The following is a 24,395-nucleotide window of genomic DNA, read 5'->3' as shown; positions in this document are numbered from 1 at the left end:
AGGACTCACTTAAATACCTCAAAATTAGAGATGGGTTAAAGATCGGAAGCCTGAGGTTTTATGTTACTTTGAAATTTTTGTTAGCCTTAACCTTTAAAACTGAGAGATATAAATGCATACAATGAATCATTCTGTTTCTGTCCTGGTATTTTAGCAGATGAGGAAGTTGGTTTTACGATGGAAGGGAGAAAATGATGATACTCAAACCACAGGTCAAGCTGCAAGGTGTTACAGTCATGTTTTTCCTCCATATGAATCCACATATACTGAGTATCCTACTGATGTGATTTCTAAGACTTGGACACTGGCCTAACTTCCCGATGTGTTTTCAGACCCAATGTATTCTGGAGTGCTGCTTTGATCCATTCCCACCTCTCCTTGAGTCTTGCTAAATTTTTGGCCTAGTAGAATGCAATGGGTTTTCCACTGAAATTCCTCTAATATCCTATTGCTTTGCTAGACAAGGAAATCCTTTCTGTAGTTCTTCCCTTCCCTTCCCTTCCCTTCCCTTCCCTTCCCTTCCCTTCCCTTCCCTTCCCTTCCCTTCCCTTCCCTTCCCTTCCCTTCCCTTCCCTTCCCTTCCCTTCCCTTCCCTTCCCTTCCCTTCCCTTCCCTTCCCTTCCCTTCCTTCCCTTCCCTTCCCTTCCCTTCCCTTCCCTTCCCTTCCCTTCCCTTCCCTTCCCTTCCCTTCCCTTCCCTTCCCTTCCCTTCCCTTCCCTTCCCTTCCCTTCCCTTCCCTTCCCTTCCCTTCCCTTCCTCCCCCCTTTCTCCCTTCCCCCCTTTCTCCCCTTTCTCCCTTTCTTTCTTTCTCTCTCTCTTTCTCTCTTTCTCTCTTTCTCTCTTTCTTTCTTTCTCTCTTTCTTTCTCTCTTTCTTTCTCTCTCTCTCTCTCTCTTTCTTTCTTTCTTTCTTTCTTTCTTTCTTTCTTTCTTTCTTTCTTTCTTTCTTTCTTTCTTTCTTCTTTCTTTCTTTCTTTCTTTCTTTCTTTCTTTCTTTCTTTCTTTCTTTCTCTCTTTCTTTCTCTCTTTTCTTTCTCTCTTTTCTTTCTCTCTTTTCTTTCTTTCTTACCTTCCTATGGAGCTCTATAGAGTGGATTCAGTAGAATTCTGCACAGGGGAATAATTCTCTGTTGAATTCTTCTGTTCCTTTTTTCAGAAGGGATCAGAGATGGAAAGCTTAACTAAGGAAGTTTACTAAGTTTTTGAACAGGACTGTGTACATGCAAAGTATTATATCAGGGATCTGGGCAAAGTATTATTACACATGCCCATTACTTCTAAGGTTGCAAAACAGTTTAAAATATTAACCCATATATTCACATCCTTGTAACTTCTATAAACCTTCACCTAATGGGCTGAAAAATGTCATGTTTTCTCTTTGCTTGATGGCAATTTTCCTCCCGAAAGGTTGAATAAATTCCCTCCAGCTGTCAGTTGTTCCTTTTATTTTCCAATTTATTCAGAAGAGAAGTGAGGGTGGGGGAAGAAGGGGAAACACTTTTCTCTTTTAAATTATTCTAACCATATGCTTTTAAATAGGGCAACATTCTAACCTGCTAGACTTTGAGATGCTAAATGGATGTAAACATAGGGCTTATTGAAGGCTCCTGTCTTCTTTTGGTGAGTTGAGGGGAATAAAAAACCAACAAAAAAAAACAAAGGTCACATCATCTGAAGCTACGACAATTTAAAAGTATCATTGTGGGCATACTAAAGTCAATCAAGCTCTTTTAGTCTGTTGGCTTTAACAGCATGGCATCATCCCTACAAATCCTGCTGGATAAGTGTCATAAATGTCATTTGCCATAGGTGTTGATTTACATTAGATCCCATTTCCGTGTCATGTGAAGTAGTCACAGAAGCATAGATTCTGCTCCTCCTTCCTTTTATGGGAGCTAAAGACATATTTGCTCTTAGAACACACCACCTTTCAGGACTGAATATTCTTTTTAAGGCTTCACTTATTGAACAGATCTCCCAGTGCTCTGAAGTAAAACCTCTAGCAAATATATATATTATATGTGTGTGTGTGTGTGTGTGTGTGTGTGTGTATACACACCATGACAATCAAAATAACAATAAGCTGCATTGTGTCTCCAGGTGGGGACTGGAGCCCCATTCAAACCTGCATCTGTCTCTAACTGAGGAACACAATAGTAGGGATGTCTCAGTTCAGGGGTCCTTTGACTTGAGACTCTATAGTCCAAGCTCTGCCTTACTTATGTTAGGAGCACGGAGACTCATAGTTCATCAGTACAGAGAGCACCAGCAGCATGCTGGCCAAGAGTTCCATCAAATATTGACCCCATCCTGATCTTTAATATCTTCCGTGATGTTATAAAGGAATAACAACACAAAGACCCTGACCCTGCTTGAACAGCGATTTGTGTCATTAATTTTTCCTCCTTGGTTGCAGTCAAACATAAGCTGTGTCTCACAAACAGCACAGTGAAATAGTTCAGCCAGAGAGGCCTTTGGGGCATGGCAGGTACTAAACATGGCAGGTACCCTCTGACTCATCTTCTCTCAGCACTTCTATGAATATTTCCTCCTCAGATTCTTTAGAGACTGAGCTACTCCTTTCCTTTGCCCATACAACTCTTGGTTGTTCTTGGGTCCTCCAACCAGCACACTTCTGTCTACTGTCTATCACTTCTGTCTTGAAACACTCAGTCGTGTCCACTTGTGTTCTGTTCTGCTCTGACCATAAGGCTGAGGGAATTTTACTTCTTCTTGATCCAGTCATCCTCACCTTCCTTGAAGGAATGAGATGTTCTGCAAGACAAAGAAAATGCCTTCCTCTAAGAATCCCAAATTACTACTCTTCTTGCATGCCCTGCGTATGTTGTGTTTTCCCACAGTCCCCTCCTGATGTCGGGAATTCTTAGCACATATGTTGCTCTGAAAATAATGGCTTCTATTTATTGCCTTGGAAACCACAACAGATCCAAAGAGTATATCAGTGCTATTTGATAAAGCAAACTCTCAGCTAGAAAACACTATTTGGTGACTATTTTTCAGCATTGTCACCGCCATTAGCTCTCCAGAAGTGAATAAAAGCTTGCATGTCATGTTTGTAAAAATCTGCACCAGTAAAGATCTATTGGCACTGCCAACATTACAGAAACACACTACCCACTATCTCACTGTGCTCACATCCACTGTTTGGTCTCCATAAATGTTCAGCATGCATCAGTGCGTGTTGGTTTTTTCTACATGGAGGAATTCAGTTCCATACCTTTGCTTCATATGCTCCTGCATGTCAGATGCCATTTTGCCAAATTACCTCTCTGCTGCCATCTGTCACACAGTGACAAAATGTAATGGAATATTGGTAGGAAGGTTCAGCTTCTACCACCATACTACCAACACCTGCTTCTCTCTGTGCGCCAACATAATAAAATAGGAGACGTTACTTTTGGAGCAGCTCTCATACATTATACAGAACCAACAGCACCAAGATATCACTACTCACTCGACACTGAAATCCACAATGCAATCGTCCATGAACAAAATTCAACCTTTCTTATTCATGAGCCTCATCTGAGGCATGCAGAACGCTGGATGACATGGGATGTGATGCTTGTACAGCCTCTAGACTGAGCACAGGGTAGATGCTTCACTGAAGCCTTCATGGTCCTCCTCTGAGGAATGGATACTGAGCCAAGACCTGCTGCATTCCTTATCAGATGCGTAGCTTTATTTTTTTTTTGTGTGTGTGTGTTTTATTTTATTTTATTTTATTTTATTTTATTTTATTTTATTTTATTTTATTTTATTTTATTTTATTTTATTTTATCTTATTTTTCTCCAAGGAAAGGAAAACTGGTGTACTTTGGCACTCATGCAAGAGAAAATGAAATAATGGAAGAGGGAATAAAAAGTAGAACAGGAGGAATGAGTCCTGTGGCAGTTGCAGTAAACAAAAACAAAGCTTTTGTTAATGATTTATATAGAGAAATCTTTTTAAGCACATTTCAGAGCACAAAGGGAAATGTTTGATCAGAGGGAGGAGAGATTACTGCTGTACCATGATGGTGTTAGAAGGAGGCTACTGTGTCTGATGGCAGCTTTCCAAGAGCAGAGGCAATCTAGGAAAGTTTGGTAACACAGATGATGGAATCGTACGGGCTTTTGCTTTCTGTGGCTGATCTCCGTGCCAATATGCTTTCCCTGAATACCCATAAAACTTTCCATTTGTAGCTTAGAGTGACTTTCACTACCTCCAGGATGGTGTACTTGGCAAGAACTGGGTAGAATGGAGTAAGCATTTGAAGTCCCCCAACAAATTTTATCGCTGTTATTAATGGAATTAGTTTTGTTCTTTTCATGACACACAGTGCTGCACCCAGCAGAGTGTTAGGAGAGTCTGCTGCATCAGAAGTTTCCCTGGGGCATATATCACATCAACACTGATGATGTTTGATCTGGAAGCTCAGCAACCTAGTGCTGACCCCATGTAGACAAATCTCCTGGCTTCGCTCTCTGTAGTTTTATGACTTGGATCACAGCTGGCACCTCTTTCTGCTTTTTAGTGTCTCGGAGGACTAACCTCCATGAGGATGATGGGTACAAATTACATACTATCTCTTGTTGTCATTGGGATTGAATACCTTGATCCAGAGCTGTAAATCTAGGGAGTTGAGCCCAGTTGTAAAGGAATGACACAACAATGTTTGTCTCGGAGAGCATAGGTGGGATGAGGCTTCTCCTTTTGAGACCAGCAGAAGCAGAAGATATTTACAGATCTCATGATTATACTTCCTTTCCCTTCACCAAGGTGTACTTCTAAGTTGTGAGTGAATGGATTTATAGAATTTTATTTCAGATCTCAGGCAGGAGCTTGTAAAAGTCCTTGAGCGACACAATGAGCATCTCCCCTCCTATCACAAGTGGGTGCTTTGCTACACTAGTTGTTGCCACAGCTGTACCTTGGGCAGTACTGTTTTTATGGACTTTGTGGTTTATGGCCACATCAGTTGTTTAATCACTCAGTTGGCCCTCCCTTCGGCGCTGTATGATAGTTAGTTACTTACATAGAAAGGTGACTATCTGATCTAATTATGGACTTTCAAACCTAATTACGGACTTAAATATGGTTCCATAATCTACTCTTAATGTCTCTATGTTGAGAAGACAGATACACACATGTGTAATGCACACTCTTGCATGCCTCCATAGTTAGGAATATACTTATTATCTCCTTTATTTCTGTCTGTGATTCTTGCAGCCTTATCTGGCTACGCAAGATCTTCGGTTATCTTGTCTTTTCCCCTCTAGTGTAGCTTTTCCTGTCTTCTTTTGCCAGGTTTGGGCATGCCAAGACAGAGCCATCAGTCATCTCTCCTCAGTCACGTTGGTGGAATTGCAGAGAGCTGATAGTGCTTACACACAAGGCAATCCAATGGAAACATTTCTGTTGTTGTTCTTGTAACTTCCTTTAATCCTCACCCTTTATTTTCCTGTGGATAGAACACACCTGAGACAGTTAGCACCCCTTCCTGCCAGAAACAGTCCTCACAAAACCCACACAAAATCAGAGACAGAGGTGGAAGGACTGGAACAAAAGTAATGGACAATGTGGAGAGCAGGGCAGGGCAAAGAATGCATGAAGAGCTATCACCTTTCTTCTCTGTAACCACATGTGCATCATCCTGCCCTATTAATGAATCACATGCCCTGGTTAGTTAGTTAGCTTTACAGATAATCTGTGGATTACAGGCCTTCACATATGGTCATTCTGCTTGCAATTAGTCATATCAATTGAGGATCTCACACTATCTGATGTATATCCACATATATTTTATGCTTGCCTATATCCAAGTGTATCTTACAGATGTGAGTTTTAGCAGTGTGTCTGAAACTGCCATGCATTGAAGAGCTCACTTTGCCCAAGACCAAAAAATACATCAGACAAGCACAGAAGAAAAAACGATGATGGTCCAGTCCACTACATGGCTCAGTGCAGGGTTTTCAAGGGCAGGATGCACAGTGGTACTCCTCTGGGATTTGGACATCAACAGACAATACCCAATTCCTTATCGAGAGCTGACATTCATTGGTTTTACTTGAAGGGGGGAGTCTTTCGGTGTCATTTCTGTACAGACTGACACAAGTTAGGTGAAGCAGTTTTTTCTGTGGAATGTATAGTGTGGATGGAAAATAGCTGTCACACTCATTTTTCCAGCTCCCTGACAAAGATGGGTTGCTCTTTCAGAACATCACGGACAGAGGAAAAAGATAAAGCCAAGGTTCAAAGGCATGATAAAACTAGCCCCAGGGCTCTGAGCAGCAGATTAAATACACTGCTTGTGCATGATACCAATCTGGTACAAACTCATTCTCCTGGTCAAATTTGCTGTGCACTTGTGCCTTGTCTGGATCAAATCTGTGCTGCTGGCTCATCTGGCAGTGCATGGACCTGACACCATAGCAATTGTGGTCACTGTACCACGCCTGAACTTCACAGACTTTTTTGCAAAGAAAAAATGATGAAATAGGTTGGGGTTCTTTTTGTATTCTCAGAGTGGGTTAGCTGAGTTCAGTGCAGCTTGCTGCATACCAGGCTATTGGCTTTTTTTATCCCCCATGATGGAGTCTAAAGTTTCACTGACACTTCTCATAAAAGCAAATTTCTGACCAAAACTTTCCCTTGAGTGTAATGCGGGTTGTCCAATGGCCTCTATCTCAGAGTCAGCTGTATTTCAGCAGTGGCATATATAATCGAGGAAGCAACCTAGGAGTCTTTGGAGTGAAAGGTGATATGTCATAATTAAATGTTGCTGCATAGTCTCCAGTGCTTTGTGGTGAATGGTTTTAAAAAGATGGAGCATAAGGAAGTTTCCAGTATTCCTGGTATTTTGCAGGGATTAGGGATTTCATAACTGTCTGTTGCATGAGAGAAATGTGAGACCCAAAGGCAACACAGTGAATGTGGGATTTGGTGGACGTGAGCTCCATTTCACTTTCAGCACAATGTTCTCAGACTTGAGTGTGCCTCAGTTTCCCCTTGTCCATACATCTTATATGCAGACATACATATAAATTTCATTTCCTTCTTGAAGCATTTTGAACTCCATGGGTAAAACAAAGGCAACCTCTGTAGCTACAGTTATACTTGAGATTAGTGTACAGTGGGACTGGGGCAACATCTCTTTAAATTGCTCTGAGCTCTCTGCTGGTGCTCCCTGTATTTAAGCAAACCAGAGAGAGCAGCAGCACAAACACTGGGCAGCTGAACCCAGCTTGCCTGTGTTTGCCTAGGCAGTGATGCCTCTGTGCTTCTGTTTGCTTGCTACAAATGCAATTGTTTCTGGGCACGAGGCAAAAGCTGAGTCAAGCATTATGCTCGCTTTCATTTCTGGAGCATCACAAACAGGTACATTTCTCCACTTCTAGCTCCAGCTTTCTACTTTCACCTTCGTTTTTGTCCTTAGCAAATTTTCACTTTAATCACTTATCAACCTTGATACCCAAATACTTGCAAGTGTGAGCTGTTGCTCGAGGCAGGAAAAGATAGAGCATCGGAAGCCTTAATGGCAAGCACCTACATGACCCAAAGGAAGGTCTTCTCCTTCAGGCCTTTGCCTCCAGGAGTGCATCTGAGGTGAAGTGAGGTGCCCAGAGGTGCTCATGAGAGACATGTGAGCAGCCAGGCTGAGCATTCGATTATTTTTCAGTACTTATCAGAGGAACTGTGGATTGCTCCCTAATTAAGAGCTAATGCCAACTTCTGTGAAATTTGTTGTCATTCACCTGTGAATTATCCTCCTGCAATTTAACTTGACTACAGGAAGCTTTCTAGTGGTAACATTTTCCTCTGGGAGCTTAATTTGAATGGTAAAATACCTCTGTAGATGCTTATTGAACAGGAATTGATGCCCATGAGCCTGGGAGGGCAGTGTGGATAAGCACTTAGAAGCCTCAGCAGCCCTTGTATCTTTGGTGTTGAAAATACAGCTAACAATCTCTTGGAAAATCAGCATCCTTCTTCGTTTTCCAGGTCTTTACACTGCCAGCTAAGGCAGAAGAACTGATGGAGCACAAGTGATTCCTATTTTCCCTTCAGTGCTCTTGCCTGCAGGCCAGTCCAAAGTCAGGGAGATGTAAACACATGGACACGAAGAAAGAGAAGTCCAGGAGATAAGAATTGAACCAGAATCTGAGAGAATTTCATCTACAAACAATCTAGGAGCTTGATTTTTAAAATCTTTTCTCCAAGATTCAACTTGATTTCTACTTTTAATTTCAGTTTGAAAGCTCAGACCTCCGTATCCTTTGGGAGTGTCATCAGGAAGAAACCTTGCTGACGAAAACCCGAAGCTGAGTGGCTCCTACAGAGCTGCAGTATGCCCCAAACTGAAGAAGGTCAGGACTTCACCCAGGAGGTTACTTGTTAAGAAGTCTGAAGTGAGGTTCCCTAATTAATCCAAGCACTTGTAGCCTGCCCAAACAAGAAAGACAAGTATAATGTCCCTGCACCCGAGTCATTTAACTATTAACCCTCAAGGAGAGTAAGGAGATACCTAAAACAATGACCCAGTTAATTCTGCTTGGCGTTTGAGTGCAGGGTTATTTGTCACTACCTGCGGGCCTCGTGATATCATCATCTGCCAAGTCTTAGCATGACAGAAGGCCAATATTTTAAAGCAGGATTTTAAAGCTGGCTTTGGCATGAACACATCTGACAGTGGCATAATGCAATGCCTTTATTCTCCCATTGCTTGTTTCCACTGACCCTGAGCTGCACACCTGGACTGGGATAAGCAATGGACATGGTGATCCAGAGCTTGAGGCTGACACACGGGGCGGAAACATGGCTTTTTATAAATCCTCCATAAAACACAGCCGAATGATTCCAAACCTGAAAGACCGTTCCCAGATCAGAGTCAGGAGTTATATTTCAGGTCTCACTCAACATAATGCCCCAAGAGAGCTGTTCGTCCCACCACAGCCTATGGTTCTTTCTTCATGCTTTTGTATTTTGAGGGTGTTGCGGCCGCATCCTACTGCCTTTGCCTGCTGGGGCAGATGCTCTCTGTGAGAAACCTGCTCTTTTTTACCAGCATCGAGAGAGGTTAAAAGTCTGTGGGCGGAGACCAGCACAGAGTGCCCATTGTACATGCGTGCATACCAGAGCAGTAACTCCCTGGAATGCTGCACTGCTGAGCTTTTACCACCTTGTGTTTGTGTTGCAGCACAGAAGTGTGTGTACATTGCGTCCTTCTCTAAGGAGATTAACAATGTGAAATGGCAGATAAATAGGCTGGCATTTTTTTTTTTTTTTTATTGGACTGGTTAGAAGAGGAAGGTAACTCTGGCTCCCATCACCTCCATAGGCAGAAAGGAGAGGCAAGGTGCAAGGTCAGTCAATTAGGTGGAGCAGCTCCTTTCAGCTGGGAGGCTTTAATGTACTAATTGCGTTAGTAATTAGTGAGTACCACATGGTAAACACTTGGGTTCAAAACAATGTAAGAGCATTAACTAATCCACCCTACAATAGATTTGAATGAAATAAGCATTATACTTGTTTCATTGGTGGTGAAAGGGAGAGACTTGCTGACCATAGGTTGAGTCAAGGTAGATGTGTGGGAGACTGGGCCTGTTAGTTTTTCAAGATCATCTTCAGTAAAACCAGCAGGACAGCAGCTCTGGGAAATGAACCTCCTCCCTGTTGCCGGAAGATGTGCACAGCTTTAAGCATAAGTTCTTTTGTGATGCTCTAGCAAGGTACTTCTATTTACTCTGAGCTTCAGAAAGTATTTCTAAGGCTAGATAGCAGTTCAGGCTCTGTGACGCTTTCTTTTTTTTTTTTTTTTTTTTTCCTCAACTTTCCTTTCTGCTTGTGCTGTCAGTTTGTGCTATTTATGGGAAGTTTATTTGATTTGTGTCTGCTGGGATATGGGTGGAGGCCACCCAATGACTTCACAGAGCTGTAAGATACTTCGGACTTTCCATTACAAACCATATATGCCAGAGCTGGACAGGCGACCTATGGTCATACTCGGATGGAAACACATCTTATATATGTAACTTATGTAACTTAAGAAATAATGCTTTTTATTACTTCTTCCTGAACTTTAAGCTTATGCAAGGTATTTATAAAAAGCAAAAAGAAGTTAGTGGCACAAGGACATGTGAGTTTCTGGATGAATTATGTATTAAAGCAGAAGAGTCCACCTATAGTGCAGTTACAATTTCATGATAAGTAGCTAGGTTTTTGTTGTTGTTTTGTTGTTGTTGTTTGTTTGTTTGTTTTGTTTGTTTTTACAATTTATTCTGATTAAGAATTGCCTGAGAAAACCCTGACTGTACTCCGGTTCTGCTTGCAGTTTGTCAAGGGGTGGGGTTTGGCAGTGCAGCAGAGCTCATCTAATAGGGAGTTGCTGCTATGAAGGTAGGTCTGCGCTGCCAGCTCTTACTCCTGACCGCGTCTTCTTCTGTGCTTCTCACTGCTCCAAAAGGGATATTCCTCTCATCCATCAGGGAGCCATTTTGGGGTAGTAAAGTAGCAAAAAAAAAAAAATAATAATCTTTATTTCTCTCTGATATGTTCTGCTGCTAATGAAGATAAAAATCTACAATGGCTTTTTGTGGTGGCTACACAGGTGAGGGTTATTTGCTGGTCGTTAGAGAGAGAATGTACAAAAAACTTTTCATGCCTTTAAGAACACTTTTAGTGTCTCTGTCTCTCTTTCTATTCCTTTCTTTTCTATTCCTTTCTTTTCTATTCCATTCTATTTTTATTTTTATTTTTTTCCTAACAAAGTATTTGGTATTTGGCTTAGTTTGCCTATGTGGATGATGCATCTTCTGCCTCAGCTGAATATTCACATCTTCTCCCACCAACTTTGGCCAAGCTGAGTGCTTCTATCCTGGGGGAGTCTGTCTAATGACTCAAAGAAAGTTCACGTTTGGATGGGTGAGAGCACAGTTGTTGCTTCTGGGGACTTGAGCTTTTTCTACAGAGTACTGGTAACCAAGGGCATACTGGAAACTGGAAGACATTGACTTCGTCTTTCCTCCATTGCCCTCAACACTTACATCATGCTTTAAAAATGATCCAGGTGTCTCCTCCTGTGCAGAATCTCAGGGTTCATCTCAGACCCCAGACAGTTTGTGCCTGGCCCAGAAAATATCAAAGAATTCACCCAAAGTGGAGCACCCCACAGTACAGCCAGCAGCCCAGTGCATCTCTCTGATCTGCAAAGTGTGGAAATGGAGCTAGGTTTTCTCTTGCCTCTTTCATAGGGAAACACTATATTTTCTGATCACTGAGGGCAAATGTTTATCCTTCTTTTCTTTTTTTTTCCCCCCATCTTTATATTTATTTTTCCTTCTCCTCTTTGAAAACTTGGTGATGAGGAGCATCTTGGAATAGGAATAATAGCTGGCTTCTCTCTCACTTCTGTCCCAAGTCAGAGATGAATGAGGTTACATTTAAATGTTTCTTTTAATTTACTTTTTAATATCCATTTTCATCAGTTCAGAGATGCATACAACAATGCTTCTTTGGCTTGGCTGTTCTCTGGTACCAGATCCAGATGTCAGAAATGCCAGCCATCCTCCGTTCCCACTTTGTGTCATGGAAAGCTTTTCAGATATCACAGGAGAAGCCCAACTATGACATGTTTCACTTATTCCCATACTTGGGTTCAACGTGTGTGTGTGTTAATTTCCTTTTCTCTTTCCTTTCTTTCAACAGTGGCAGACCTGATCTCTTCTGAGCTACTTGCAGACTCTGGGCCATTGAGACGTTGACTTTGACAGACAGTTACCATTCATTCCTTGGGATCATAACTGCCCTTTCTCTCCCCATCACCTCCTGCACTGCCCTTCCCTCTAATAAAACTCCAGTGTGTCACGGTCCTGCTATGGAGCCCAGGGAGTCTTTGGGCAGCTCCCGTCAAAGGGGAGGTGAGGCGGATTTTCTGCCAGCCTCTGTGTCCTCTGCCAAACCACCGTCTGCCTCCAGCTGCACAGGGGAGACAGTGCTGCCGACAGCTGGCTCGGGGAAAGGGATTCCGGTGAGCGGGGAACGTATGGAGCCTGAAGAAGAGGATGAGATGGGTTCTGGGAGAGATGTGGATTCCACTTCCAATGCAGACAGCGAGAAGTGGGTGGCAGGAGATGGACTGGAGGAGCAGGAGTTTTCCATCAAAGAGGCAAACTTCACAGAGGGGAGTTTGAAACTAAAGATCCAGACGACCAAGAGAGCGAAGAAGCCCCCAAAGAACTTGGAGAACTATATTTGCCCACCAGAGATCAAAATCACCATCAAGCAGTCCGGGGAGCAGAAGCTTTCCAGAGCTGGGAAAAATAGCAAAGCTGCTAAAGAAGAGGACAGAGGACACTCCAAAAAGAAAGTAAGTCCTACGCTTTTCTGTATTTCCCCTTCAGAGAAATCAGAGATTGTCCTGAAAGAAAGAAGAGAGGGTGGGGTGAAATTTGTGGCACGTGTGTCCATCACATAACCTTCAGACCATTTGCAAAGCCCTGCTTGATTGTAAAGAATGCAATGCAATGCAGGTCTCATCCTACTGTGCTGTGTGCTGATCTTGAGCTATCCTTCAGATAGACCAGGTGGGAAAGGATCAGATGTTCAGCTGTGCCTCTGTTACCTGCTTGCATAATTGAGATTTAAGATTAATTGCTATATGAGCAATGAATGGTGGAGCCCACTTCTTGATTGCTTTTTGTCCAAGCACTAATATGTGGAGTGTTTTGGCAGCTAAAGCTTCTGAATACATTTTTAAAATACAGGTATGTGCACAGAGAACAATCAAATCCACTAATGTATACCAAGCAAACAGCTCCATTATTCTTGTTTACAGCAATGTGCTAGGACCACTATAGTTATGTTTCAGGAAATACTTTCATTATAAGCCTAATCTTTTTGAAATACCCTTCTGGAAAGAAATTTTGGTATGGTATTTTTTTTCCAATAATTTACTCAACTAGGCATAAGGAAAAATTAGTGCTATGTATTAGTTGTTTCCATTAATATTATTTTTGTTTTCTAGTTGGCTTAATATTCAGTGATATGTCTCACACTTATCTGAATGACGTTTCTTTTAAAAACTGCTTTAAACAGCACTGGGGGAGTGACCCCTTGTGACTGCTCATGTTATTTTGGATGTAGAAGTGTTTTCTGCCCTAGGTGTCCAAGGAACCATGGTCAGGTTGCATCACAATGCAAATAATTTGCCCTATATGTTTAGGAGCACGTGGACATCGTGATGAGTTCAGACACTGATCCAAGTTTAATGAAAGACTTGTGAATAAGTCCAAACCAAGTTCATGTAGGGGATGTAGGTTTCCACCTGTTTAAATCTTAGAGTTGACTTGGTCCTGCAGCTCAATGAGCTTTGATCCCTTGCTGTATACGAGTTGCCACTTCTCCTGCACCTCATATGTACAATTGGCTACTTTAAGCCTGCAGTAGGCTACTTGCTACTTGCCCTGTCAGGATACAGTCTCCTTCACAATCTGAGTCCATTGACAGCTCAAAATCATTTTCTGAAGCAGAAGCATTTCCCACTGACACTGTGTAGATCCCATGAAGATTAACATCACTCACTGAGAGTACTTCTCTTAGAAGCTGAACTTGCTGGGGGAAAAGCAAGGGTACTTCTTCTTTGAACATTGGTAAATTGCATACTCCTTGTTCATGGAAAAACAGCACAGAAGAGTTTTGGTCCAATAATACATTGGGAATGGGTTTTCCAGTTATTGAGAAGGACAAGTGCTCGTGTAAGAATGTGCTCAGAGACAGTGACAAACAATTCCTCCGTGGCCAGGCAGGAAAAGAAGACTTGTAAATCACTGCTTACCTCACATGGGCTGTGGAGAAATTGTTTAGAAGTTGGATCTTTATTTCCCAGTTAGATGAGTATGGAAGGCAAGCTCATTCTTCTATGTGGACATTCAAAAAGGTTAAATAAACAAAACAAATTGTAATGAAACCAAGGGGGGTAAGGGGAGGGAATGAAAGTAGCATGGTTATCTTCAGGGTGACTATAATTGCAGAAAGATAAGGAGTTGGAAAGGAGAGGATTGTGGACTGAGTGAGGTCGAATTCAGCTTTTGTTGTGAGCTGGTTTGTGCTGGGTGCAGAGGCTGCAAGCACTCTGGGTAAGAACTGGTCTAATCCAACCATTAAAAAAAAAATAGAGAAAACACAGCAGGTGGATGCTCTGAGCAGATGGGAAGAGGCCCGTTGCACCGGCGAATCGATTATCATAACACCCAACGGCTGCCATGCAGCAGCTGTTGAGCTAGGGTCAAGCGTGTTGGAGGCAACGTGGCAGAGACAAGTCCCCAGCAGGGACCTGGAGGACCACAGGGCTGTGATCTTGAGAGGTTTGATGCTTGGAGCTGCATCCTACATCCCCAAGGTGGTGAGCATCCTGTGTGCCCAGAGCCAGATGGGATTTAACATGCAGCTGGCTCTCGGCCTGTGGGTTGGACAATCATATCTTGGCTCTGAGCATCTTGCATTGAGGGGTAATGAAAGGCACTGCATGAGAAGTAAGTAAAAAATCAATGGGAAAAGTACTCCAGCACTGGCAGTGTGATTGCTCTAATGGCTGCTACGCACGTCTTCTGGCAGCTACAGTTTTCTGTTTTCTGTGGAAATACAGATAGGAGGAAAAGGCAAGCTGCAACTTGAATGGTCCATCTGTGGGCTTTCCTGGGAGAGAGATGCACATAGCTGGCTTCTGTAGATACTTGCAGAAACAGAGAGAACTGTGGTAGAGGTTTCAGTGTGTTTGTCACATTCAAATAATTCTGGTGGTTTTGATCTTGCAGTCACATGCATTCCTTCAGGGTTAGGTTGCTTTAATCAACATGAACTCAAGAAAAGCAAATAGTGGCAGCAGCAGCAGCAGGGAACAATGCATTCAAACTCATGGGGCAGATATGCAGGTAGTGTCACTGTACTGTCCTCTGAATTTCTGCCAGGAGAATTTGGCCCAGACTGTACATTTATCTTGTATGTGTGGACATGGTGCTGTTATCTCCTCGCTTGTGGATGAGAAACATTTATATGGGTCCCACAGACTGGCATATAAGGATGGAGAGCACTGCAAACGCCATGCTCGTGTTTTGAGAGTGGAATGTCCTACACCTCATATAATGAGTTTATCTTCCTCCAGAAGGAGGAACAAGCTCTATTAGGGCTAGAAGAATCACTCAAGTTTATTGCATAATAATTTCAGCCACATCTCCTGTAGGTCCCCATTGCTTTGAAACACCACGTCAGCATTCTTGCAAGAGTTTGAATACACACAGTGCAGAGGGCAAGTAATGAAAACATGGAAGCAATTTAAGTAACAGCATGTGGGTACACAAAGGACTGGTAATGCCAGCAATGTAAAAAGAGTCTGTGAACTGGGGACATGGTATTTGTTCAGTGGCCACTTAGGGAGGAAGAAGATATGCCTGTTCCGAAGCTTTGCACTGTTCCGCTAATTAGGCAATTGGGGCCACAGCCTGATTTCTAAAGCTGTGGTCTGGGGTTCAGTGCTGATTATGAGGGGGCTCTGAAGTGCTGCACTGCTCATGTGCATTTTTTCTACCTTTGATTCCAGCTGCTACACTATATTAAAAGATGTAAACACACATAATATAATTAAATACTTTCCTCATGTTGCTTTTCCATGTGAGCAATTGCCCTGGGGATGTTACATGATGGTGAATGGGAGGGAAAGGATGCCGGCAGGGGATGGTGTTGGGTGCGGTTGCCCTTGCCCTGAAGCAGGGTGGGAGAGCTCCAGAGTTGGGAGCCTCTGCTTCATTGGCTTGGAGGCTTGGCTGCGACCCAAAAACTTTGGGTTTTTAAGCAGTGGCCTTGCCAAGTTTCACATCAGCTTCCCCTCTTGAAGATAAGAGCAGAAGTCGCTTCCTACCCCTCTCCCGGGGCTGTTTGGTGGCTGAATTGCAGCTTGAGCTGTTGGTGCAGCTGCTTGTGCAGTGACTGCAGAGAGTGGAGATGTTATGCAAGTGTGTGTGCTCTGATTTCAACCATTCTGTGCCTGAGGATGGGGTGGGCTGGGCTGTAGCCACTTCAGACTCAATGAAATGGAGCCATTCACCAGTTTAGATGGGAGGGGGAGGGAAGAAGAAAGCCAGGAGCCCAAAGGCTGTGTCAACGTGCTCTGTCTGCAGATTGTGAGCCTTGGAGCCATTGCTCTGGGTGCTCTCACCTACAGCACAGTTGCTTAAGTCCAGAACCTTCAGCGTCCCTAGGAGTGTCTTTTCCTTCAGATAAGGACAAAAGTTGTCAGTTTGGAAAGGCACTAAAAGTGTGGCACCAAATGCAAAGAAGCCATCCATCAGCATTCCCTGCCTGTCACGTAGTGTTTAACAAACCCCAGATGAGTAGCAGTTCCCTGGTTTTGCTTTACTTCCTTCCCCCCTCCCTTCCCTTCATTTACTACCCTGTCTAGTTTTGTGTCTGCAAACACTTCATTTCCCACCCCCTTCCTTTCTATAAACATAGCCTGATAAATTTTCTTGGTGCTTCCATGTATGTAATGTCTCTCTTCAGAGGATGTTAACTATTTTAATTATTAGAAAAATTCTTTTCTGGGGAGCTTGGGATGTGCAAACGCACTTCATTTCTGAATAATAAGTGTCAGCAAGCTAGCTGGAAGTAAAATTTCCTTGTGTGCAGTCAGCTGAAGTTCTGTCCTTGGATTTTTTTTTTTTTTTTTTTTTTTTTAACTGTTTCCCCTCCTGAATGCCTGTGGATATATACTATTTCTCCACAGGAAGCACTGCTACCCATTTTCGCTTGAAATTCCATTCATCGTCTTCGTTTCCTCTTAGCCCCACGCGGGCAGCTTTCTCCTCCAGTTCCCCCCTCTGTGAGGATGCTCATTCATATGCTTTTCCCTTTGGACCCCTCTTTTTCCACAAGATCATGAACACTTGCATTCCCCTTTTCCATCCATTTCTTTGTACTGTTGACTGCACATTGCACTTTCCCTCCAGGTTCTCGTGTGCATCTGCATTTCTTGCCGGATTACCACTGTGCTGTACTCCTCTCCCTAGTGACTTGTGAGCATGATCATCCAACTGCTAAAAAGTGCGTGCTTATTCCCCTTTGCCAAGGGTATCCTCATGTGAATTGTCTTCTGAGTCATCATTTCCTATTGCAATCTGAACATGGCTTGGGGTATTGCTATAAGCCCTTGCTGTGTTAATAACACTGCAAGTGCTTATATCGATATCCCAAGCCATGGAGTTTTGATATATAAGCCAAGGTTTAGAAAGGAGAAAGCCCTTGTATTTCTGTTTGAAGTGGCAAACTGATTTTTATAGACTTTTCTTTGTTTTCTAAAGGATGGATCACCTGTATCACTTTCAGTCCAGAGCTGTTTCTTTGCTGGCTTGGTCCCTACTCTTATAGAATCCCTGAGGCTGCCCTAAATAAATCTAGTGGCAGATTCATGATGTGCACACTGGCAGTAGGGATATGGATCCTAGTCTCTACCTTAGTCATGGACTACTGGTAGTCTCAAAAACCCCAGCACAATGGGGAAATAAACTTGTGGTATGGGAAAACTGGTTTCTGAGCCAGTGACTTCTGAGGTGAGAAACTACTTCAGAGTTGCTCTAAAAGGCACAAGGCTTCTGGCATTTTTACAATCTTCCTGTACAAGCACTGGGGTGCAAAGTTACACAAACTCCGGTCTTTGAACCCAGGTCTCTTTTTGGCTAGCTTATCTTTTCACTAAACGAAAAAGAAAAAGCTGTAATTTGCTGCCCCCTAAAAAAATCACATCAGGCTCAGGCTCCCCTCTCCCCTTCCCCACCTAACTCCCCTTCCTTCTCCCCCCCCGCCTCCAAAAAAAAAAAAAGAGGACATGAATGAATATTTTTATAAAAACTTCAGAATTTAGGAGTCTTTCTCTGAGAGCACTCTGGTTCAGCTCAGTCCTTAAAGATACCTGAGGTGCCTGGACTATAAACAAAGTTCTCTTGGGCCTCCATGTAGCAAGCAGGGGAATGCTGAGCCCACAAGAACATGATTCAACTCTCACTGTGAAGAATGGGGAGGGCTGGACCCCAGCTATTTATCTTCCTTCTCCAGATCTGCTGAAGAAGAGCCTGCCTTGCATCATATTGTGGGTGCCTTGTGATAGGAACACAGCACAGTTTCTTTTCCAACTTGATGTTCCACCTGAGCCAGCTGATTTCTATCCCTTGCCTGCCTTCTCAAAAAGCTGTATTTCTTAAAGAAGCAAGCATCTGACAGCAAAGGGATGGGGTGGGGAAATCTGAGCAGACTTTTACTGCCTGAGATAGAGTGCCAAATGAGGAAGAGTTGCTGTATTTGATTAGCTTCCACATGACCAGGGCTTGTGGAGGCTGTCTGAGTCAAGGACTGGTTTTGTTTTGAAGCAGACCCTCCCACAGCCAAGTTTCGCTGGCCCTCTGTGACATTTCTTTGTTCCCTCATGCTGTGCCTTTCTCTTCAAACTGTGCCAAAAAATGCCCACTGTGCTAGTTTGGGGATGGAGGAGATGGTTCACGGCTTTAGTGGGGAAGGAATAGGATTCCATGCTCCCCACAGTAGGACTAGATGGTGGTGTTCCAAGCAGCCTCATAAAACCTTGGCCAAGTTAGTGCACATTGTTTGTGTTTTGAAAGCACCATGGCCTCCAGGCTTAAAGAGATGTGCTGGAGACATGGCATACTGGCACATCCATCCAAAGCTGCAAGCGTCCATACTGGTTGTGTCTTCATGTGGACACGAGTGTGCACAGGAGTTCCAGCCTCCATATATTCATATCCATTCTTCTTGTGCCATCTTCTGCATATAGTGTTCCCCCTCCTTCTTCCAACCATACTTGACCACAAATACTTTCTCTTTTACCTCCAGCTTTTTCATCTTCAATCTCTTTTCCACACATATGCGAGCACAGTCATTTACCCTGAGTAGGTCTAGTCCTCCACATACTTATTCCTAGCTGATCTCCTCGTTGCTCATATTTCCTTGCATGAACAGTGAAATTGCATGATAGGCTTATCTTGAGCTCATTTTAATAGCTTCACCTTATGTACTTTCTTGTCTCTTATTTTTCATTTTCTGTTTTTCTTCTATTAGCTCTGAAAGTTGTGCAAGTTAGTTTCTAACCACTTTCCTTTTCCTTTTCTGCGGCTTCTGTGGTGTCTGACATATGAACATTCTGGTCATTCTCTCTAAGACTATCCTTCAGATGTTTTTTGCTTTTGGCTGGCTAACAGTTTGAACAAAACATCTTGGAATATGGTATCTTGAAGATTTATATCCTGAAAATTGTGATAAAATTGGCTGAAATACTTAAAAAAATGTTGAGGAGAGGGTCACATAGTCAGGAAAGGAACTTGTGTGTCCATTTGCATACACAAAAAGTGCAATCACATTGGCCTTGTTTCCTTAGGAAACCAGGCTAAAAATATCCAGAATAAACATACATTGTTTTTTAGTGCTGAGATTTTCCAACTCTTGAAACTTAGAAAGATTCTGTTTGATATATGACCCCTGAATACGAGTCCAGTTTGCTGTGGATTCATAAAAACATTGTTTTCCATTTCTTGCCATGATCTCAAATGTGAATGAGATCAGTGATACTCATATTTTTCATTTCAGGACACAAAGTGTTATCTCAATTTCTTGACTATTTTTGGGCACTGATCTTCAGGAGAGATGTGTGCATCAGTAGCAGGGCACTGCTTCTGAGTAGGGAAGTATCTTGTGCTATGCAAATCTAGAAACATTTTTTCCTCCCCTGGAGCTATGGGCTAGCAGAAAGGGACAGAAGAATGACCAGTGTATCTTGTTACTAAAATGAGGTTATGTTTTGAAGATGTGGCCTGGACTAAGGCACCGTGGAAGATGGAACTGCTGAAGATGAGGAAATGGTCACTTAAGATGAACAGTCAACTGCAGCTGCATTTGCAGAGCTATGTGTGTCTCTAACAGATTCATTTTAAGTTGATGCATCATGTTCATATTGCAAATCTAAGTCTGCTGTTATGGGCTCTGTATGAAGGCAGCAGAAGAGCCTGTCCTTCTGCAAGAAGTTAAAAATCCTGTAGAAATCAATGGAGGAGAAATAAAACCATTTTTCTCTTAATGCTGTGTTGAAATACAGAAATGAGATTAATTAATCTGTGACAGGACGGGCTAATATTTGTGCCTCCTTCATCATGCAGTGGTTGCTTAACCATACCACGACTGAGTCTCCAAGATGATGGCCTGATCTTAGTGTTGTCTTCTGAAATCCAGTCCTCTTCTTCTCATTGACACTGGTGAATTTGTATCAAAACTACTAACTCTCTACATCTTTGCTAGTATCTTAGTAACAAAATTTATTTCAAAGAAGAATTTGCAGAAATGAGAGGTTGAGGTTTTGGGGCCTGTGTGCAATCTGTGTAGATGCTCTTAACAGTTGCTTCTGGTCTCTCAACAATATAGTGTGGTAAGAGTCAAACAAGGAATATTTACTGGAGGACTTCTTATCTTCTCATCAGTTTCTCATGGCTCTCTGTCTCACCTGGGTGGCGAAGTTTGTAGAGAGAGATGCTATCTTTTATTGACATTGGTGTTACAGCAACTCCAGCACTATAAACCTGGGTGGTTCATTGAGGAATTTCAGTGCTTCGCAGCCTCGTAGCTTTGTGTGATCCGCTGTTGATCCACACACTGAAAGATGAGAATCAGCCCCAAGGGGGTTTGTGGGTAATTTTCCCTTGCCTAATGCTCTTGGGAGGAATGTGGTGGCACCAGCAGCCACCCAGAGGCCATGTTCTCCTCCTTGATGACTGCTCAGCTCTGCCTGATGAGAGGGCCGAACAGTGGATGCTTAGATGCGTCACCAATGACCCTGCTCTTGCTTCACCATAGGGCAATGGCACTTATTCCCAGCCTGCTTCTTTTTGGCAAAAGTACTTCTGTAGCAAGCTTGGCAATCACTTCCCAGGAGGAGCAGGAAATGGTTTCCTCACACCTTTGATGCGGAGTCAGTGCTAATTCCCAAATTATTATTATTATTTTCATTAGACTCTCTTGCACCCTAGCATATGCTAAAATATTGTCCTGACCTGGACAATTTTGCTTAAACTTCATGTGTTATATTTCCAGGTGGATAATTTATTGAAAGCTCACTCTCAAGACTAAGAATAAGAGATATGAGGCAGATAATTTCACAGTGGGTAATAGCAGAGCAGGAGTTTGGTTAGCCCTTGTTCCTGCTTCCAACCAGTTTTTTCACCAGTAGGAACAGTCCCTAAATCGGTATCCTGAACAGTGTGTATTAACTAGGAGTGTGAAGGTACCTCTTTGGCTGCGTCTTCCAAGAGATCTAATGCTTCCTAATCAATGTGTTTTGCTTCTTATAGCCCATGTGTGTGAGGGTTAGATGGGATAATTAACATCTTGTCTGTTTGCTGATGCTGTATTCACTAGTGCTCTACTGATCCTCTCAAAGACAGCTCCTCGTTTTTACAGATTCAAGAAATCATAAGGTTTGGAAGAGAGCTCTGGGTGTCATTTAGTCCATTCCCTGCTAAAATGTGTTCCCGACAGCAAGTCGCACAGGAAAGTGTTCAGGTGGATTTTCAATATCTCCAGAGAAGGAGACCCCAAAACCTCTCTGGGCAGCCTGTATCAGTGCTCTGTTCCACTCACAGTAAAGAAATTGTTCCTCAGGTTCAGGTGAAATTTTCTGTGTTCCAGTTTGTGCCTGTTGCCCTCTTTCTTGTTGCTGGGCACCACTGAAAATGGCCTGTCCACATCGACTTGACTCCTACCTACTGGATATTGATAAGCATCGATAAGGCCCCTCTCAGCTTTTTCTTCAGGCTGAGCAGTCCAGATCTCTCAGTCTTTCCATGGCAAACTTCTCTACAATCATTTATGGCATCATTTGGATCAATTCCATCAGTGTTTTCTCTCTCTTGTCTTAATTCCATTGCATTATTTGTAATTATAAGCCTGACTTGAAGGAGAGACGGGGGGGAAAGCTTGTTTCCTTCTGTGACTACAAGAACTGCAATTGCAGGAGGAAGTGTATGATGGGAGGGATCGATTTGTCCTTAGGTCGCTGACGCTGGGTGTGTGTAGGAGCTGCCTTTAGTCACTCGGGGACTGAAATTGCCAACTTGCTTCATGGGTATTTGTGAGGTGTGGGGCAGCTCTGCAGGAGGGCAGCATGTCCTTTGCTGCTCCCCTTGTTATGGTTGGCAGACGTGGTATGTAACAAAGGCATGTTTCATCTTTAGAGGCGATGTCAGACTTGGGTGCTTGTGATGAGGAACCCTTGATCTGCTTGGGCCACTACTGAGAATAATGTGAATGTGGCTATTGATGTCATTTAAAGGGCAGAGGAGGCTTCAAAGGAAAGGGAAGGCGGATTCTGATGGACAGCCAAGTCCTTAACCTGCAGCATTTGATTGTGAGGGAGTAGCTGACAGTGACCTGCCTTTGGCTTTCTCCATCTGTAGGAGTTCCTATAGGTGATGCGTACACATGACTTTGCAAAGGTTTCAGGTTGTATTCTCTTTGCAGCAAAACAAGGAAGTAAGACAGATGCTAATTAGTGTTTAAATAAGCTTCATACTATTACATTGTGAATTTACCTGCTAAGCTTCATTTCCACCTGCAGTGACACTGGCTTGTGGGATTGCCATAAAGTGATGAAAAGGTGAGGTGGAAGTCTAAAAACACTCTGTCATTTTTCTGTCTATCTGGCCTGACTTCAGCTAATAAAACCACGTGAGCCTGTGGGGTATGGCAGCTGTGTGCTGGAGATACAAGTAGACTCAGTCCATCTTGGCCACATGATTTAATAGGCCTCTGTGTAATCCCCGGGTCAGAGGCCATCCACTATGCCCATCTTTGTCACATCTCGGTGATGTGTATCCTGGCAGGTTTTTCTTTTTGTTCCCTCCCCGGCATGGAAAGAACCATCTGCCGGTTTGGCTTTCAGAAGAATTTCAAAAAAATACCAATTTCCTTTTGTTCCAAGAGGAGGGGGGTGATGGGACAGAAGGGGGAAGGAGAGCCTGACCTAAAACCAAGCCAGTGTTTGCAGGGGTTTTAGAATAGCTTGTATTGTGTTTCCTACTCCCCAAGGAAGGGTTGTCCTCTTTCTTCTTTTCTCTTTGATTGGATTCCCTGCCACTCCACAAGCGAGTCAGAAGCTGCAGCTGCTGCTGTCAGCTGGGAAGGGAGACCCCTTGTTTAAAACCGATATGTTAATCCCTGGTTAGAAAATGTAGAAATTCTTTATGCTTCCCTTGCAGTCCCCTTTGCTTCTGCTCTCCTGCAGCTTTGCTGCCTGCCCCTGGTCCTTGCCACTTTATTTGGGTAATGTCTACGGTGTAAGCATAATCTCTCAGTAAAACAGAGTTACCTGAGACCATGTAACTGCTAACAGTACAAATGCACTGCCTACCTTTCAAGCTGTATTGCAGAGCTAAGAGGTTTTATAGGGACAGCCTGAGAGTTTAACTAGGGGTAAAAAAACCCAAAGAAACAACAACCCAAACAAGTAGCAGGTGTAAGAGAGACTCTTAAGTATAACCTTAAAATACAGGTAGCAGCTGACTGACCAGCCTCAGTAAAGAGCACAGGTAGCATAAGTATTCTGTAAGCAAACTCAAAGATTGGACAAAGCAACCAAAACAGATCTAGATTTAGAGCCATGAGGAAAGTCAAAAAGGGTGTTGAATGTGTTGTGAGGTCTGAGGAAAAATTGTAGAGAGCTTTGCAAGGAAGAGGAGTCTTCTCATGGCTGCTGACACGGATAGAAATGTTTGTTCAGTGGGGTTATGTTTTGTTCTTGAGGAAAAGCCAGCAGCCCAGTGGGAGAGGAATTTAAACAGTGAGGTAAGGAGAAAGGAGGATTTCGGCTCTGCCAGTTGGAGATGGCCATGCAGGCAGAACCAGGGAGGGTCTGATGGTTAAATAAGACAACTGAGAGGCTCAAAAGTTTATCATCAGGTGTAATACCACTGATGTTCTGACACTGAAAAGGAAGAAATGAAAAAGAGAAGAGAAAAAAATAAATAGCACTACTTTCCTAGTGGTACGAAAAAATAAATCACCACAGAGATTGGGAAAAAAGAGTTGGATGGTGTATAATATTATAAGGTTGAAGGCAGTGTCCTACAACTGTCATGACTGAGCATTACAAATGAATGCTGGTTTTTGGCACGCCCATATGTCTTCTCCATCCTGCAAGCAGAAACTGAGGCAGGCAGAGGTGCCTGGCCCAGGGCCATGGCAGAGGGAGATCTACCTTCTGCAGTTCCAATTTAATGTGCCAACTCCTGCAGCTTGGTATATCCATCAGGCTCCCACTGCTGCTCAGCTGACTCCATCGATAGACTGTGAGGAACG

General features: G+C 43.1%; 1 protein-coding gene across 6 annotated transcripts in view; it reads left to right on the top strand.

Moving 5' to 3' along the window:
• SETBP1 (SET binding protein 1) overlaps positions 1-24,395 on the top strand; it is a 264,152-nt gene that overhangs the window by 5,736 nt on the left and 234,021 nt on the right. For 4 of the 6 annotated variants that reach the window (XM_048932011.1, XM_048932016.1, XM_048932017.1 and 1 more), the window contains exon 2: positions 11,703-12,363. In XM_048932011.1, coding sequence (XP_048787968.1) covers positions 11,872-12,363 — 492 coding nt within the window. In that variant the 5' untranslated portion in view covers positions 11,703-11,871. Of the gene's footprint in view, positions 1-9,460; positions 9,728-10,329; positions 10,395-11,702; positions 12,364-24,395 lie in introns of those variants that run through there. The other 2 variants (XM_048932012.1, XM_048932013.1) reach the window with 2 other exon arrangements.

The sequence above is a fragment of the Lagopus muta genome, chromosome Z (assembly GCF_023343835.1).
Source record: "Lagopus muta isolate bLagMut1 chromosome Z, bLagMut1 primary, whole genome shotgun sequence".
NCBI classification, from domain to species: Eukaryota; Metazoa; Chordata; class Aves; order Galliformes; family Phasianidae; genus Lagopus; species Lagopus muta.
Note: the sequence above shows the minus strand (reverse complement) of the source record. Positions and strands in the feature narration are given on the sequence as shown.